Source organism: Lucilia sericata, unplaced genomic scaffold (genome assembly GCF_015586225.1).
Source record: "Lucilia sericata isolate MDLA Ls3-8-SP2 unplaced genomic scaffold, ASM1558622v1 Contig001087F_arrow, whole genome shotgun sequence".
NCBI classification, from domain to species: Eukaryota; Metazoa; Arthropoda; class Insecta; order Diptera; family Calliphoridae; genus Lucilia; species Lucilia sericata.
In genome coordinates this window covers 111048-127500 of record NW_023995062.1, presented here as the reverse complement: position 1 = coordinate 127500, position 16453 = coordinate 111048, and the positions used below count along the sequence as shown (strand labels likewise).

Below are 16453 nucleotides of genomic sequence, written 5' to 3'. Positions count from 1 at the left end.
AGTCTATAGTCCAGACTATTGTCTAGTCTATAGTTTAAACTATTAACTAGTCTATAGTCCAGACTCTAGTCTAGTCTGTATTCTAAACCAAAGTCTAGTCTATAATCCAAGCAATATTCCAGACTTTAGTCTAGTCAATAGTCCAGAATATAGTCTATAGTCTAGCCTATAGACCAGACGGTAGTCGAGTCTATAGTCCAGACTGTAGTCGAGTTAATAGTCCAGTCTATAGTCTAGTCCATAATCTAGACTTGTGTAATATATTGCTCAAACTATGTATAGTCTGTCTATCGTCCAGACTATAGACTAGTGTATAGTGCAGACTAAAATTTTGTCTACAGTCCAGACTGTAGTCGAGCCTATAGTCCAGATTTAGTGCTGACAATAGGCTAGTCTATAATAGAGACATTCTTTAGTCCAGCCTATAGTATCTATTGTTAGAGAGTAGTCTAGTCTATAGTCCAGTGCAGACTCGGATCTAGTCTTTAATATTTATTAAACTCTAGTCTTGATTTTCGTCCAAACTACAGTCTAAATCAAATGCATCCATCAAAGTAACCTAAGATTCTCCGACCTCTTCGGTATATTAGCAAATACATTCAAACCATTCCCATTTAGCCAATAAATATCGGTGAAAAACATTTGTTACTGATTTAAATCTTATCTTGTTTTATAAAATAAAACACAAATATACTATATTTCTTATCACAAATCCTTTAGATAAGCACCAAATAACATTTTTGTTATTATTTTTCTATTGATAAAAATTCAGATCCGTTTTATTAGTTATAGTTCATTCTATTTCATTAATATCTAACATAAAGTGAAAACTTTTACCTTTTTGTTCTACGCTCAAAATCGATTAGTCAGTTATGTCCGTCCGACAATTTTTCTGTCTATCAAAATCATGATATGAAAATGCATTAGATAATTGGATATTTACTCAATCAAGCCTTTCATTTATTTATTTATATTTACCTTATCGTTCAAAACATTTAAATCAGAAACAAATAAAACAGACACATTCAATGACAGACAATAACGTTTTTTTACCCAAAGACAAAGGGTAATGTTCGGGAGTTGCTGTTTTTATCGTAAATTGAAAAATAGTAGATTCGAAATGTATGAATGCGAATCCAGACATAGGAGGAAAAGTAATAGAGTGAATAAAAAAATAGAAAAACAAAAAAACAAAATTAATAAATTACGTTTTAACAAAAAAATATTTCTTGCTAACAATGGAGTTAAATTTGTATTTGTTTTTACTCATTGGTTTGACTCAGTTACATGGGAAGTATTAGTTTTTTCATTTGAGTTTTAAAAGGTTAATGATCAATTTCATAAATGACAACTGTCAGATTTGCAACTGAACTAGAACTGAACTAGAACTGAACTAGAACTGAACTAGAACTGAACTAGAATTGAACTAGAACTGAACTAGAACTGAACTAGAACTGAACTAGAACTGAACTAGAACTGAACTAGAACAGAACTAGAACTAGAACTGAACTAGAACTGAACTAGAACTGAACTAGAACAGAACTAGAACTAGAACTGAACTAGAACTGAACTAGAACTGAACTAGAACTGAACTAGAACTGAACTAGAACTGAACTAGAACTGAACTAGAACTGAACTAGAACTGAACTAGAACTGAACTAGAACTGAACTAGAACTGAACCAGAACTGAACTAGAACTGAACTAGAACTGAACTAGAACTGAACTAGAACTGAACTAGAACTGAACTAGAACTGAACTAGAACTGAACTAGAACTGAACTAGAACTGAACTAGAACTGAATTAGAACTGAACTAGAACTGAACTAGAACTGATCTAGAACTGAACTAGAACTGAACTAGAACTGAACTAGAACTGAACTAGAACTGAACTAGAACTGAACTAGAACTGAACTAGAACTGAACTAGAACTGAACTAGAACTGAACTAGAACTGAACTAGAACTGAACTAGAACTGAACTAGAACTGAACTAGAACTGAACTAGAACTGAACTAGAACTGAACTAGAACTGAACTAGAACTGAACTAGAACGGAACTAGAACGGAACTAGAACTGAACTAGAACTGAACTAGAACTGAACTAGAACTGAACTAGAACTGAACTAGAACTGAACTAGAACTGAACTAGAACTGAACTAGAACTGAACTAGAACTGAACTAGAACTGAACTAGAACTGAACTAGAACTGAACTAGAACTGAACTAGAACTGAACTAGAACTGAACTAGAACTGAACTAGAACTGAACTAGAAACTGAACTAGAACTGAACTAGAACTGACTAGAACTGAACTGAACTAGAACTGAACTAGAACTGAACTAGAACTAGAACTAGAACTGAACTAGAACTGAACTAGAACTGAACTAGAACTGAACTAGAACTGAACTAGAACTGAACTAGAACTGAACTAGAACTGAACTAGAACTGAACTAGAACTGAACTAGAACTGAACTAGAACTGAACTAGAACTGAACTAGAACTGAACTAGAACTAAACTAGAACTGAACTAGAACTAAACTAGAACTGAACTAGAACTGAACTAGAACTGAACTAGAACAGAACTAGAACTAAAATTAAACTGAATTAGGACTGAACAAGAACTGAACTTTTGTTTTGAGGATTATTGCACTTTTAGAAGTAAAACAAGGCAATGAACTAAATATTTTTGACTTTACATTTAGAAAAAAGAAAATTAAAAAAAAAGATTGTTGAACTTCTTCTGGTTACCAAATAGATTCTAACAAAGATAAAGAACTGTGGAAATGTTCTGCTTTCAAACAAAGGACTCTACACCGAAATAGCTAAAATATATTTGCTTTAAAAATATTTCAAGTTTTTTATGATAAAGGATATAAAAGTTGGATGCATAACTACCAGAATTTAAAATTCATTATATCAAAAAAAAAAAAAAAAAATTGTGCAATTCAATAGCTTTTCGCTTTTTACGTAAAAGGTACAAAGAACTCATAGCAACAAAAGGTTGTGAACTTGTTAAATGCCAACCAGCAACATTTTTATTTATGCTTGAATGGAAGACTGGTGGTCGGTCGGTTGTATAAATTTGTAAGTAAATATTGTTGGAACAAAGACATTTTTTTTAAATGTTTACACATTTAAAAAATGTTTAAAGAATTTACCGGAATTATTATAAACATAATAAATAAAGTAGGGATAAACAAAAATAAAAACAATGGAAGAATTTAAATGTTGTCAGACATGGAGATATTTTTAATACAAATGGAACGATCATTCAAAATTCGCTAGTACATTCGGATTCAATAGATTGTTTAATAGACAATAGTCATTCCACAAAAGTCTTTCGACTTTTTTATAGAGTTCTCCGTAAACATGTTTACTTTGGTTATAGTTCAGTTCTAGTTCAGTTCTAGTTCAGTTCTAGTTCAGTTCTAGTTCAGTTCTAGTTCAGTTCTAGTTCAGTTCTAGTTCAGTTCTAGTTCAGTTCTAGTTCAGTTCTAGTTCAGTTCTAGTTCAGTTCTAGTTCAGTTCTAGTTCAGTTCTAGTTCAGTTCTAGTTCAGTTCTAGTTCAGTTCTAGTTCAGTTCTAGTTCAGTTCTAGTTCAGTTCTAGTTCGGTTCTAGTTTAGTTCTAGTTCAGTTCTAGTACAGTTCTAGTTCAGTTCTAGTTCAGTTCTAGTTCAGTTCTAGTTCAGTTCTAGTTCAGTTCTAGTTCAGTTCTAGTTCAGTTCTAGTTCAGTTCTAGTTCAGTTCTAGTTCAGTTCTAGTTCAGTTCTAGTTCAGTTCTAGTTCAGTTCTAGTTCAGTTCTAGTTCAGTTCTAGTTCAGTTCTAGTTCAGTTCTAGTTCAGTTCTAGTTCAGTTCTAGTTCAGTTCTAGTTCAGTTCTAGTTCAGTTCTAGTTCAGTTCTAGTTCAGTTCTAGTTCAGTTCTAGTTCAGTTCTAGTTCAGTTCTAGTTCAGTTCTAGTTCAGTTCTAGTTCAGTTCTAGTTCAGTTCTAGTTCAGTTCTAGTTCAGTTCTAGTTCAGTTCTAGTTCAGTTCTAGTTGAGTTCTAGTTCAGTTCTAGTTCAGTTCTAGTACAGTTTTATTTCAGTTCTAGTTCAGTTCTAGTTCAGTTCTAGTTCACTTCCTCAAAAATTCCTTTACATTATAACAAAATTTATAAAAATTGGCAACCCTTAATAACAGCTACAAAAGGGATTAAGAAAAGAAAAATCAAAACAAACTCAATAAAAAACCTAAAAGATAGCAAGGCAAATATGTATGAAAATTGAAAAAAGAAGGAAATGAAAATGAACATGAAAACAGATAAGAATGAAAGGATCAAAATATAACTAGATAAAATTGTTATACTTTTTTTTTTCGTATGAAAAAGATGACAAATGATAAAATATCTAAAGGATAAAAGAATAACGAAAAATAAAATTATGAAACTTACATCGTTACGTTGATTTTGATGTGTGATGGTTTTTCCAAGAGAATTCATGGTTTTCGGTTGAATTTTACATGACATTTAAAACAAAATCAAAAGAAAATTTTATTTTATTTTGCATTAAAATGTTAGAAAGAGAACCCAAATAAAAAGGAACTAATAAATCAAAAATGAAAATAAAGCAAAAACGAATAATCAATGATAGCCAACATGAATTAATGACTTTTTTTTCGATTTTTTTTTTCTGGCAAATTTTCTTTTATAATTATTACATTAGTAGTTTTTCTTTTAATTTTTTATCCCAACTTCTAATATTGCACTCAATTCAGATTTTTTACTTTTTCTTTGATTGAATTTTTTCTTTTAAATTGAAAACCACAATTCAATTAATGATGTGTTGCTTTGCTTTAATTTTATTAGCTTTTATGTTATTAATTTATTTTAATTTTATTATAATAACTTTTCCACAATGACCGACACAATTTTTCTTTTATTTTTTTCTTTATTTTGTTGATTTTTGTAAATGCGTAGTTAAAGTTTTGTTGCAATTTATTCGCGAAACATTTGTAGTTGTTGCTGGTTCTTTTCGTTTCCCCACAAAAGAATTTCTTTTCTGCTCACTTCTTTTTTTCTTCTTGCTTTTAATTTCACACTTTTTTTATTATTTGTTAATTTATGTTTTAATTTTCTCCTTTTTTACTCAATTATTAAATTGTTTACAAATCTACGCGTTATTTTCATTCAACCACACTTTAACTGCACTTGTATAAAACTGATTCGAAATACAACAAAAACAATGTATTTTAAATACAAAACACAAAAAATCTTCTTTATTGTTGTTGTTGTTGTTAAATCAAGACGAAAAATACAATTGGGAATTTTGTTTTTGTGTTTCATTTGTTTTGATTTTTTTATTTGTTATAATGTGTTGCCAGACTTAAGATTTGCTTGGATACACTTAAAAAATAAGAGTAGAATTGGAAAAATATACAGTAAAATTATTTTAAGTAGAGAAAACTTTTATACAAGAGATTTTCTATAGTAAAAACTGTTATACAAAATAATTTCTGTAAAAGTATTTGTTATAGGAAATATGGAAACTCTAAATATAACTTTTATATATATTTTTTCTGTAAAAACTGTTATACTAGAAATTTTCTGCAGAAATAATAGAAAAATAAAAACAAATTAGAGATAAATTATCTGCAAACAAAACTGTTATACTATATATTTGTCTAGAAAGAACAATGAAAAAACATTATACAGGAAGTTTTCAAAAAAAAAATAACTGTTATACACAAAAGTTTTATAGAAAAACCTGTCATTTTTTAACGAAAACACAACACAATAATTTATAAAAAAAAACTGTTATACAGAAAGAATGTTTTTTAAAATAAAAACTCTTATACAGAGTTCTTTTTCTGACTTCGATCTATTTTTGACTTATTTTTCAATATATATGGCAAAAACTATTATGTTTCAGAAATGAAAAATTTTGTTTTTAAAATTTTTGTAATAAAAATATAAAAAATTTAGGTGTTTTCATAAGTTTTAGATTTTAAATTGATTTTTTATAAAAATATTGGATATAAAAGTGAAAAAGTATTAAGATTTTCTACGTCGTAACAAAAAATAAGTTTGTTCAATATCAACTTTTTTCGATTGATTCCAACGTCTTAAATATTTTTTACAACTTATTGACTTTATCAAACATATTTAGAACTTTTTCGATTTTTTTACGCTCGACTTTGTTAAAACAAAAAGTCACTTCGACTTTTTAACATTTTGGAATCAATATTAACATTTTTTAATTTTGTTTGAAAGGTAGTACTTATGTCTTTCAAATAAAAAAACAAAATTGTAGATTGGTTTCATTCCAGCAGGCATTAAAGAGTTATTTATAGTTTTTAATATCGCTTAAGGTGGAAGTACACAACACGCGGTGTACGCGGCAACGCGTTATAGGCTTCTGTCAAAAAAAGTTTAAATAGTGTATTTTCATTTAACAAGTTACACATTGTAGTTTGTAACGCGTTTGCCGTGAAAAGTTCAGCAAGTTTCAACTTTTGACACGTCGGCAGCTGATCACGGTTGTATTTTGTTTTGTGTAGATACTAAAATTAAAAAAAAATTTCTCTAACAATGGAAGAAAAATATTAAAAAACTTAAATTTTGATTTTTAAAACAGTTAGTCCTAAAAAACATCAAAAGAAAGATCACAATGATGCGTAGTGTGTAACTTGCCGTTTATAAAGCGCGAAAAGTTTGAAAAGAGTGAAACGCGTTGCCGCTTCAACGCGTGTTGTGGACTGCCACCTTTAATAATTTATTACACACATAGCTGCAAACTTAGGCGTATTAACGCCGTTTTTCAGACGCCGTCGAATTTTTTTGTGTCAGCAGACGCCGACTTAAATGTTTGTCGGCACAGCTCTTTGGTGACACATTCCAAAAGTGTTTTTTGCAAGAAGAATTTTTATTTAAACAACAATAAAAAATGGTAAGTTTGAATATAAAATTAAATAAAAAAATTGTATATAAATTAATAAAATATCTTTTTTAATTAGGCCAACTATTCCGAAGATCAATTAGCTGGTAAGTTTTATTATTTATTAAAAACAAAACGAGTAGTTCGTGGAAAATTAGTTGGTGTTGGAGTCTCATAAAAAAAGTTCTTGACAATTATTGGGGAGTTGCCGTGAACAAAGTTTTTTTCGTTGTTAGGGCTGGCTGTCTTTTTGAGTTTAAGAAATCTTAATGGAAATGAGTCATATTAGGAGAAAGAAAGAAATCAAGTAAATATTCGTATTTGTGAAGAAACAAAAAGTAAACAATGATATTGTTGAAAGTTTTGCATACAACATATTATTTTTGTGTGTAATTTCTTAATTATTCGGTTGATTTGGTGCCAACTCATCTTGTTACAGTGTTATAAGTACTTCAGTTAGGTTTATTATAATAAATAGCATTGTTAGTCATCGTTTTATTTATTATTTTTGTTAAAATTTTTGATAAGATTTGTCGTTATAGTATTTGATTTAAAGCAAATAGTTAAATTTTGTCGGTATGTACTAGTCATAGCTCCTATAAGTAGTATTGTTTTTCTTAAAATGTTTAACAATTTTCCGCCAACAATTTAATTTATAGCATTTTCTTTTTTCTGTTAAATACTCGTGAAAATTTTGTTTCTTTACTCGATGTTTTTGTTAGCCATATAAAGCTCAAGAGACGTTCTATAGATAGCGACTATACATTTAGCTGTATTTGCCTTAAATGGTAATGTTTACTGCTAAAATAAATGGCTTTTATTTGAAATCTGTCAGCTTTTTGTTTAAACTCATAAACAGTTTTACTAAGGTTTATTATTTTCGTTTTTGTTCAGTTTTTTTTTATTTATATGTGTAAGTTAGTTTTTATTAAATATTATGCAACTGACTAATATTTTTCTATTATTTTCTTTTTGTTTTATTTTCATATCAGTTTATTTCTATATAAAATTAACTGCTAATCTTAAAATTCTAGTTATTGTCGATAAAATATTGATAAGACTTTGGTTTAAGTAGTACTTTCCATTAAGGTAGTTAAAGATTAAATAAATGACGTTTTTAAGGAGATTGATAAACTAAAGAAAATTTGGATTAACTTGTTTTCTCTCTACGCACTGGACAGATCCGAGCTTTTTAGTTAAATTTTAATAATTTTCTCTTACCTCACAGTTATAAGATAGATAAATAGATAGATAGATAGATAGATAGATAGATAGATAGATAGATAGATAGATAGATAGATAGATAGATAGATAGATAGATAGATAGATAGATAAATAGATAGATAGATAGATAGATAGATAGATAGATAGATAGATAGATAGATAGATAGATAGATAGATAGATAGATAGATAGATAGATAGATAGATAGATAGATAGATAGATAGATAGATAGATAGATAGATAGATAGATAGATAGATAGATAGATAGATAGATAGAGAGATAGCTAGATAGATAGATAGATATATAGATAGATAGATAGATAGATAGATAGATAGATAGATAGATAGATAGATAGATAGATAGATAGATAGACAGATAGATAGATAGATAGATAGATAGTATGATAGATAGATAGATAGATAGATAGATAGATAGATAGATAGATAGATAGATAGATAGATAGATAGATAGATATATATATAGATAGATAGATAGATAGATAGATAGATAGATAGATAGATAGATAGATAGATAGATAGATAGATAGATAGATAGATAGATATATAGATAGATAGATAGATAGATAGATAGATAGATAGATAGATAGATAGATAAATAGGTAGATAGTTCTGTTCTAGTTCAGTTCTAGTTTAGTTCTAGTTCAGTTCTAGTTTAGTTCCAGTTCAGTCTTGTTCAGTTTTGCTTCAGTTCCAGATCAGTTTCAGTTCTATTCTAGTTTCAGTTCAGTTTGAATTCAATTCTGGTTCTAATTCAGTTCAGTTCTAGTTTAGTTCTAGTTCAGTTCTAGTTTAGTTCCAGTTCAGTTCAGTTCGAGTTCAGTTCTTGTTCAGTTTTGCTTCAGTTCCAGATCAGTTTCAGTTCTGTTCTAGTTTCAGTTCAGTTTGAATTCAATTCTGGTTCTAATTCAGTTCAGTTCTAGTTTAGTTCTTCTTTAGTTCTAGTTCTGTTCTAGTTCAGTCCTACTTCAGTTCTAGTTTAGTTGAGTTCTACTTCAGTTTAATTATAGTTTTAGTTCAATTTTAGTTCGGTTCTAGTACAGACAGAATTGATAGATAGATATAACGGGACCGTTATAGTGGTGTGTAAAGAAACTATTTTTGAAATGTTAAATTTTATTAATAATTTATATTGCATTGTTTACAACATACGTGCTTGCCATTATTAATTTTAATGAAAACAATTTTCAATGTTAGATTGTTTTTTTTTACCATAAATGGCATATTCACAACCCAGATTTTATTTGAGAGTCTCTACAAAAATGAGCAATTGATAATAGCAACAAATACAGTTTAAGAAAAACTATAAATTATACATCTACTGTAAAACGGAGGTAGTTTATCTTAAAATAGGGGATATCGATTGTTTTATATTTGAAAATATATAAAGGTTTTTTATTACAAAACAAATTCTATATGAAAATCTTTTTTTATGGATGATTTTCAATAAAATATCAACTCCTCTTCATAAACTACGCCTCTTTGTATTTAATCAAATATCAGTATTTGCTGTGTTCCATTATCATCATTAACGTTAGAGGCGTTTTAAAAGTTAAAACAAAACGAACACATACTCAATTCTTAGACAAATTTGGTATACAAATACTAATATACATACATACAGACCATAACCACATTTCATATGAATGAAAATCAAATCTCGGCGAAACGCTTAAATTGCAAGAGAAGACAACAAACAAGACGTTCTAAACCACTAAAGGGGGAAAGTAGAGGGAAAACAACGACTAAATAAACTTGCCACAATTGCGGCCTAGTAAACGACATGCAACACAAATAAGCTTTAGTTGTTATTGAATTATTACCCCGATAAATTGTGCTTATTTTCCACTTAAAGCCACAACAATAAGTTGTCAAACAGTTAGTGAAATAAAATTTATTTAATTAATTAAAGAAGAAAAAAAAATGTTCCTTTATGAGGCTCCTACAAAATATAAATTTTCCACTGTTGAAGGTTAGAGAGTGAATGAATCAAGAAGTTTTGAATTCTAAGGGAAAATTTAAAAGTTTTTATGTTTGAGAAACAAATCATTGATTTGTTAAATAATTTAATTAAGTGCGTGAACAAAATTAATTAATGACAAAAATTTATTGAAGAAATTTTTCAACATTTTTAATTGTTAAAAGAAAAAATTTAATATTTTTCTAAAAAAAATTTGAAAATCTAAAAATACATTTCTTTCAAAATTATAACTTTTTTAAAAAAATGTTATAAATTTTTAAAAATTTTAAAAATTATTTAAAAATTTCGAAATCCCCACAAACAAATTTTTCTCAAAATAATTTTTTATTAAATTTTTTTTTTAAATGATTTAAAAATTTTAAAAAATTATTCAAAAATTTTCAAAAATGATTTAAAAATTATTTGAAAAATTTCAAAAATTATTTAAAAATTTAAAAATTTTTTTAAATTTTTTAAAAAAAAATTATTAAAATATTAAAAAATTATTTAAAAATAGAAAAAAATTTCAAAAAATATTTAAAAATTTACAAAAAAAAATTTAAAAAATTATTTAGCAATCAAAAAAATTATTTAAAAATTAAATAAAATCAAAAAATTATTTAAAAATTAAAAAAAATCAATAATTATTTAAAAATTTTCCAAAATTAAAAAAAAGATTAAATTTATTTAAAAATATTTCAAAAATTTCCTTTCCCCCTTTTACAGAATTCCAAGAAGCCTTCAATCTCTTTGACAATCGTGGTGATGGCAAAATCCATGTCAGTCAAGTGGGTGAATGCTTACGCGCCCTGGGACAAAATCCCACCGAATCCGATGTCAAAAAATGCACACATCAATTGAAACCCGATGAGCGTATATCTTTCGAAGTTTTCTTACCCATTTATCAAGCCATTTCCAAGGCTAGATCTGGTGATACGGCCGATGATTTCATTGAAGGTTTACGCCATTTCGATAAAGATGCCAGTGGTTTCATTTCCTCAGCCGAACTAAGACATTTACTCACTACCTTGGGCGAGAAATTGATGGACGAAGAAGTGGAACAATTGTTGGCCAATCAAGAGGACTCACAGGGCAATGTTAATTATGAAGAATTTGTACGCATGGTTATGAATGGTTAGGAAGCGTAAAAAAACAAACGTAAAAGGAGAGAAGCCAAATATCAACTTTAAATGTATTTGTTTTTTTATTAACCACCAACAACAACAAAAAACTCTTCAATTACAGCCATTTTTTTCTTACCTAACTTATAAATAAAGTTTTTTTTTATAATTCGGCAACTTAACTTAAGTAGAAACCTTTTAAATTCCTAAAAACCCTTTTGAAAAAAGTATTTTGTAAAGTATTTTCTTAAACAAATAATTTATTTTCTGCTTGTTTTGCATTTAATGAAAAAAAAAAAGAAATTTTAATTTAAAAATTAACTTTATGCGCAAGTGTATTTATTAAATTTATTCCACATTTTGTTTTTCTTTTATAATTATAATATGTATTTTTAAAAAATTATACACTCACCTATAAAACACATACATAATTTACTAATTTTTTGTATTAAACATAAAAAAAGAAAACAAAAACTACTTTTTATTTCATTTAAACAAAAAAACAACTTAATTAGTTAAACAGCTTTTCCCATTCAAAATTCCCATTGCCAATTATTAGGATCATTTAAATTTAAATCATTTAATTCTTTATTCAACTGCAGGCTCTCATCTGCAAACAAGTAAACATAAGAATAAACATTTTATAATAAAGTTTTTCTATCACTCACCTCTTAACTGGTCATAGTCGGACAATTGCATGCCAAAACGTTGGGTTACATCTAGAATACTATTATGGCGGCATTGTTTGAAAAATGAATGTGATAAAAGCTTTAAGGCTGACCATCTATTGCTGGGTTTCTTTTCCATACAAATTTCGGTAAACTGATGGAATTCATCGGAAAACATGCGCTGCAAATAGATTTGCTGGGTTTCCGCGGCTATAGTTGAATCGGTTTTATTGGCAGTGGCTATGATTTCTAGAAAAAAATATGTAAAATTGTTTAGCTCTATGTGGATATGTGTAATGTTTCCAGACTACCTATCATTTCATCTACCGCCGGACAGGTAGAACGATCCAATAAAGTCGGCACATTGCCTCTAATCTTCTCGGTAAACATAAATGTAGGTTGGGAATCAGCAAAAGGTTCCACCCCATTAGCCAATTCACAGCAGGTAATGCCTATCGAATAAATATCTGATTTTTCATTATAACCAATAAGATTCTGTTCCAAAACTTCGGGGGCCAACCAATTTAAACTGCGTATACTGTGAGGAGGTAGTTGATGTAGGGCAGTGACACGGCCACCATGAGACATAAAACTAGTACAATCTCTAAAGCCTGTTAAAACAGCTTTCGTTTGATTAAGTAATATATGACTGGCTCTAACAGAACGATGAATATAACCGCGTCTATGTAAATACTCTAGGCCCGACAAAACATCACGCATTATTAAAGCAATAAGAATTTCAGGGAAACCTTAAAAACATAATCACAATTAAAATATTCCTTAACTACTCCTCAGCTTAATAGCTTGCCTGTGGGAAAACAATTTCTTATGGTATCCCGGCAACTGCCAAAACACATCAGTGGACTTACTACGCACAAATCAAATTCGGTTACAAATGTTGTATAGAATTTATGTAGATTGGGATGACTAAAGTGTCGCATAGCCAATACTTCGTCACGTATATTTTCCGCCTCTTCTTTGGTGGTCCTTTCCAAATGGTAGCGTTTCAAAGCTACATGCTGATCATTGGGTAAATATTTGGCCATATAAACAGTGCCATTAGAGCATTTAGCCAGTTCCAATTTTATATCATAATCACGTATATTCCAGCCAAACATTGTAAATATTTGGTTGGAATACTTTTTTGTATAAGAAATTTAATATTTGCTTAAAAAAATAGATTTTTATTAATTAATTTACAAATAGACACACTAAAATCAAAGTGAAAGAGAGAATCAATTGAAAAACAATAACAAATTTATTCATTTGAAATGTCAAATTTTGTAAAGCAACAAAAAAGAGTTGCCGGTAGTTATAGAGAGATGCCGGATTTCATTCTTTAACATTCATTACAAGTGGAAATTATTTTGTTATTTAAAATGTTTACTGAATATCTTATAAACAATCAAATGTAAAAACTAAAGAACCTAAATTATTAGCTTTTCATAAAAATACATTTATTTCTAAAATTTCTTCTATAAAATTCAAAATATTTAGTTTATTTACCTCGGTCTTTATCCCCATTTGCAAATTTTCACATCTGGTTACCTTTTGGCTTAACTTTGGCTACTCTTTGCCATCTGGCATCACTAATAATTTGCTTGTTGCAAAAATATAATTTTTTTATAGTTTATTTTTATAATTTTGCTATTTTTCTAGGAGAATTGCAAGGATTTTATAGAAAAAATCCTTTAAAAATATGGCTGATGCCTGGGATGATATCAAGGCATTGAAAAGCAAACGTAATACGCTCAGAGAAAAGTTAGAGAAACGTAAAAAGGAAAGACATGGTATTTTGCAAGCCACCGGTGGAGCCAGCAATTTAGCGGCTTCTTCAAAGACCGAAGACAACAATGTGGGTCTAGTCAAGAATCCAGCTATAGTCAGGAAAACGGAAAATGGTATTAAATTATTCACAAAAAAGAGCAAAACATTTTTATAATGACCTAAATTTTTTATTAGAATCCGACACTTTAGTAGAGCAAGCACTGCTGGAAATATTAACCACCCCATCGTTAGTATTGCCCATTATATCTACCCAATTGCTAGAAAAAGTTTCGCAGATAACAAAATCTCCAGTGGTAGCTGAAAGTGTTGATTATATTTTAAATAAATTGGCCAAACAGGGAGCCGTTTGTATCAAACGGGTGACAATTGGTGAAGAAAGTGGCTGTGAGGTTATTTCTTTGGAATCGAAGATATTATTAGATCTTTATAAGAGTTTCATAAATGACAATTTCGATTTAACGGAAGAAATTAAACGAAAATATAAGAAACTATGTAAGTTTTGAACAATTTTCTCAAAAGATGAAATAGACTTTAATAATTCAAAATTTTAGTTGAAGATGGTGATATGCTGGAGGACAATATGAGTAATGATCAAGCGGATGAAAGTGAAGATAGTTCAGATCGCAAAGATATCAATACAAATGCAGATTCGGATGATATAATGGTGGGTTAAGGAAACTATCAACTATTCTGTCTAGAAGCTGCGGAAACTTTACAAAATTGCTTTCTATTGTCCTTTTTTACTCTTTTCCAGTCTCTCCTCTCTATGCCCTCGACCCGTGAAAAACAAAGTAAACAGGTGGGTGAGGAAATTCTTGAACTTTTAACAAAACCTACCGCCAAAGAGCGTTCGGTAGCGGAAAAGTTTAAATCTCATGGTGGTGCCCAAGTCATGGAATTTTGTCCTCATGGCACTAAAATCGAATGCCTTAAAGCACAACAGGCCACCGCTGAAATGGAAGCTAAGAAAAAGAAAGAACAAATCGAAACTCAACACAAACTTAAAACTCAAAAGCGCCAAATAGCGGCGGAAGACAGCAACTCCGAATCACCCTCCACAGAAGATTTGGCGGTTAAACGTTTAAAACCCAATGAAGAAGGCGCAGATAACGAAGAAACCTCAGAAGAACTAGAAACAAAAGCTAATGACTCGGGCGCCGAAGATGGTGAAATAGTGGCGGACAATACAAAAGACGAAATCACCGTGCCAGGTGGTGAGGAGGATACAAACGATGAAAATCTACAACATTTGAATAAATGTACAAAATTGCATTTTAAAAAAATCATTCAATCGCATACAGATGAGTCTTTGGGTGATTGTAGTTTCTTAAATACTTGTTTTCATATGGCCACTTGTAAATATGTCCACTATGAGGTCGACACTCTGCCCAACATAAATACGAATAAGCCAACCGATGTCAAAACCAATAGATGTATTAAACGCAGCGTAGATCCTAGTGTAACTTTGTATCCACCTCAGTGGATACAATGTGATTTGCGTTTTCTCGATATGACCGTTTTGGGTAAATTTGCGGTTGTCATGGCTGATCCACCATGGGATATTCATATGGAATTGCCGTATGGCACTATGTCAGACGATGAAATGCGACAATTGGGTGTGCCAGCTTTGCAAGATGATGGTTTAATCTTTCTTTGGGTTACCGGCAGAGCCATGGAGCTAGGACGTGAATGCTTAATGTTATGGGGGTAGGAATTCAATCCAAATGATTGTAAACAAATTGTTAACCATTTAATTATTTTAAAATTCCAGTTATGAACGTGTGGATGAATTAATTTGGGTCAAAACCAATCAATTGCAACGTATTATACGCACCGGTCGAACCGGCCATTGGCTTAACCACGGCAAAGAACATTGTTTGGTGGGCATGAAGGGTAATCCGAAAAATCTTAATCGCGGCTTGGATTGTGATGTTATTGTTGCCGAAGTGCGAGCTACTTCTCATAAACCCGATGAAATTTACGGTATTATAGAACGTCTTAGTCCGGGTTCACGTAAAATCGAATTATTTGGCCGTCCTCATAATGTTCAACCCAATTGGATTACTTTGGGCAATCAATTGGATGGTATACGTCTAGTGGATCCTGAGCTTATAACACAATTCCAAAAACGTTATCCCGATGGCAATTGTATGGCACCAGCTACGACTAGTGTTACTCCCACTAATCCTACAGCTAAGAAATAAATTGTGAAGAGAATCAAGTAAATTGTTTACTATGAAATACAATCATGAATAAAGTGTTTTTATTAAGAGTTTTTCGTAAAGAGCGGGAGTGTTTTTTTTATTAAGAATTATTTAATAACATCTTTAAAAGTAATTGTGGTAAAGGAAAATATTAAACGACTTCCTAATAAGAATTTGACTCTACAGTAGAGTAAGCATTCTCTTCAAAGATCTTATTTGATCAGTTCTAGTACAGTCTTAGTTCAGTTCTATGTATTACGTTTCTAGTTCAGCTCTAGTTTCGTTAAGATCAGTTTTATTTCAGTTCTAGTTTAGTTCAGTTCCAGTACAGTTCTAGTTCACTCCTAGAACAGTTCAGTTCTAGTTAAATTCTAGCTCAGTTCCAGATCCGTTCTAGCCCAGTCTTAGTATAGTTTTGATGCAGTTCTATGAATTCTAGTTGCGTTCAAGTTCAGATCCATCTTAGTTCAAGTTCAGTTCTTGTATAGTTCTATTTGAGTTCTAATACAGATCTAGTACAGTTCTAGGTCAGCCCTAATTAGTTATTGTACAGGTCCAGTTCA

The 16453-nt window shown here is 30.0% G+C and overlaps 4 protein-coding genes across 5 annotated transcripts in view; 2 read left to right on the top strand and 2 right to left on the bottom strand.

Annotated features, from left to right (window-relative positions):
• Positions 1–5214, bottom strand: part of LOC119609929 (F-box/LRR-repeat protein 20) — a 38127-nt gene extending 32913 nt beyond the window's left edge. Inside the window, exon 1 of the mRNA XM_037964965.1 lies at positions 4427–5214. Coding sequence (XP_037820893.1) covers positions 4427–4501 — 75 coding nt within the window. The 5' untranslated portion in view covers positions 4502–5214. The remainder of the gene's footprint in view (positions 1–4426) is intronic.
• Positions 5215–6787: 1573 nt separating this feature from the next.
• Positions 6788–11511, top strand: LOC119609938 (myosin-2 essential light chain). Of its 2 annotated transcripts, XM_037964990.1 has the most exons (3): positions 6788–6920; positions 6988–7015; positions 10836–11511. In XM_037964990.1, the coding sequence occupies exons 1-3, from the start codon at positions 6918–6920 to the stop codon at positions 11246–11248; spliced, it is 444 nt and encodes a 147-aa protein (XP_037820918.1). In that variant the 5' UTR covers positions 6788–6917; the 3' UTR covers positions 11249–11511. The 2 variants fall into 2 exon arrangements, with proteins under 2 accessions (XP_037820918.1, XP_037820917.1); XM_037964989.1 differs by lacking the exons at positions 6788–6920; positions 6988–7015 and adding an exon at positions 9835–10121.
• Positions 11512–11582: 71 nt separating this feature from the next.
• On the bottom strand, positions 11583–13146 carry LOC119609937 (putative serine/threonine-protein kinase STE20-like). The gene is made up of 4 exons (XM_037964988.1): positions 12707–13146; positions 12210–12647; positions 11899–12147; positions 11583–11840 (listed from the first exon to the last, which is right to left on the bottom strand). Exons 1-4 carry the CDS (start codon positions 13014–13016, stop codon positions 11764–11766), a joined length of 1074 nt encoding a protein of 357 aa, XP_037820916.1. The 5' UTR covers positions 13017–13146; the 3' UTR covers positions 11583–11763.
• A 320-nt stretch (positions 13147–13466) lies between these two features.
• Positions 13467–15970, top strand: LOC119609940 (N6-adenosine-methyltransferase MT-A70-like protein). Its single transcript, XM_037964991.1, has 5 exons — positions 13467–13799; positions 13861–14178; positions 14238–14350; positions 14441–15393; positions 15458–15970. Exons 1-5 carry the CDS (start codon positions 13598–13600, stop codon positions 15888–15890), a joined length of 2019 nt encoding a protein of 672 aa, XP_037820919.1. The 5' UTR covers positions 13467–13597; the 3' UTR covers positions 15891–15970.
• Positions 15971–16453: the final 483 nt, after the last annotated feature.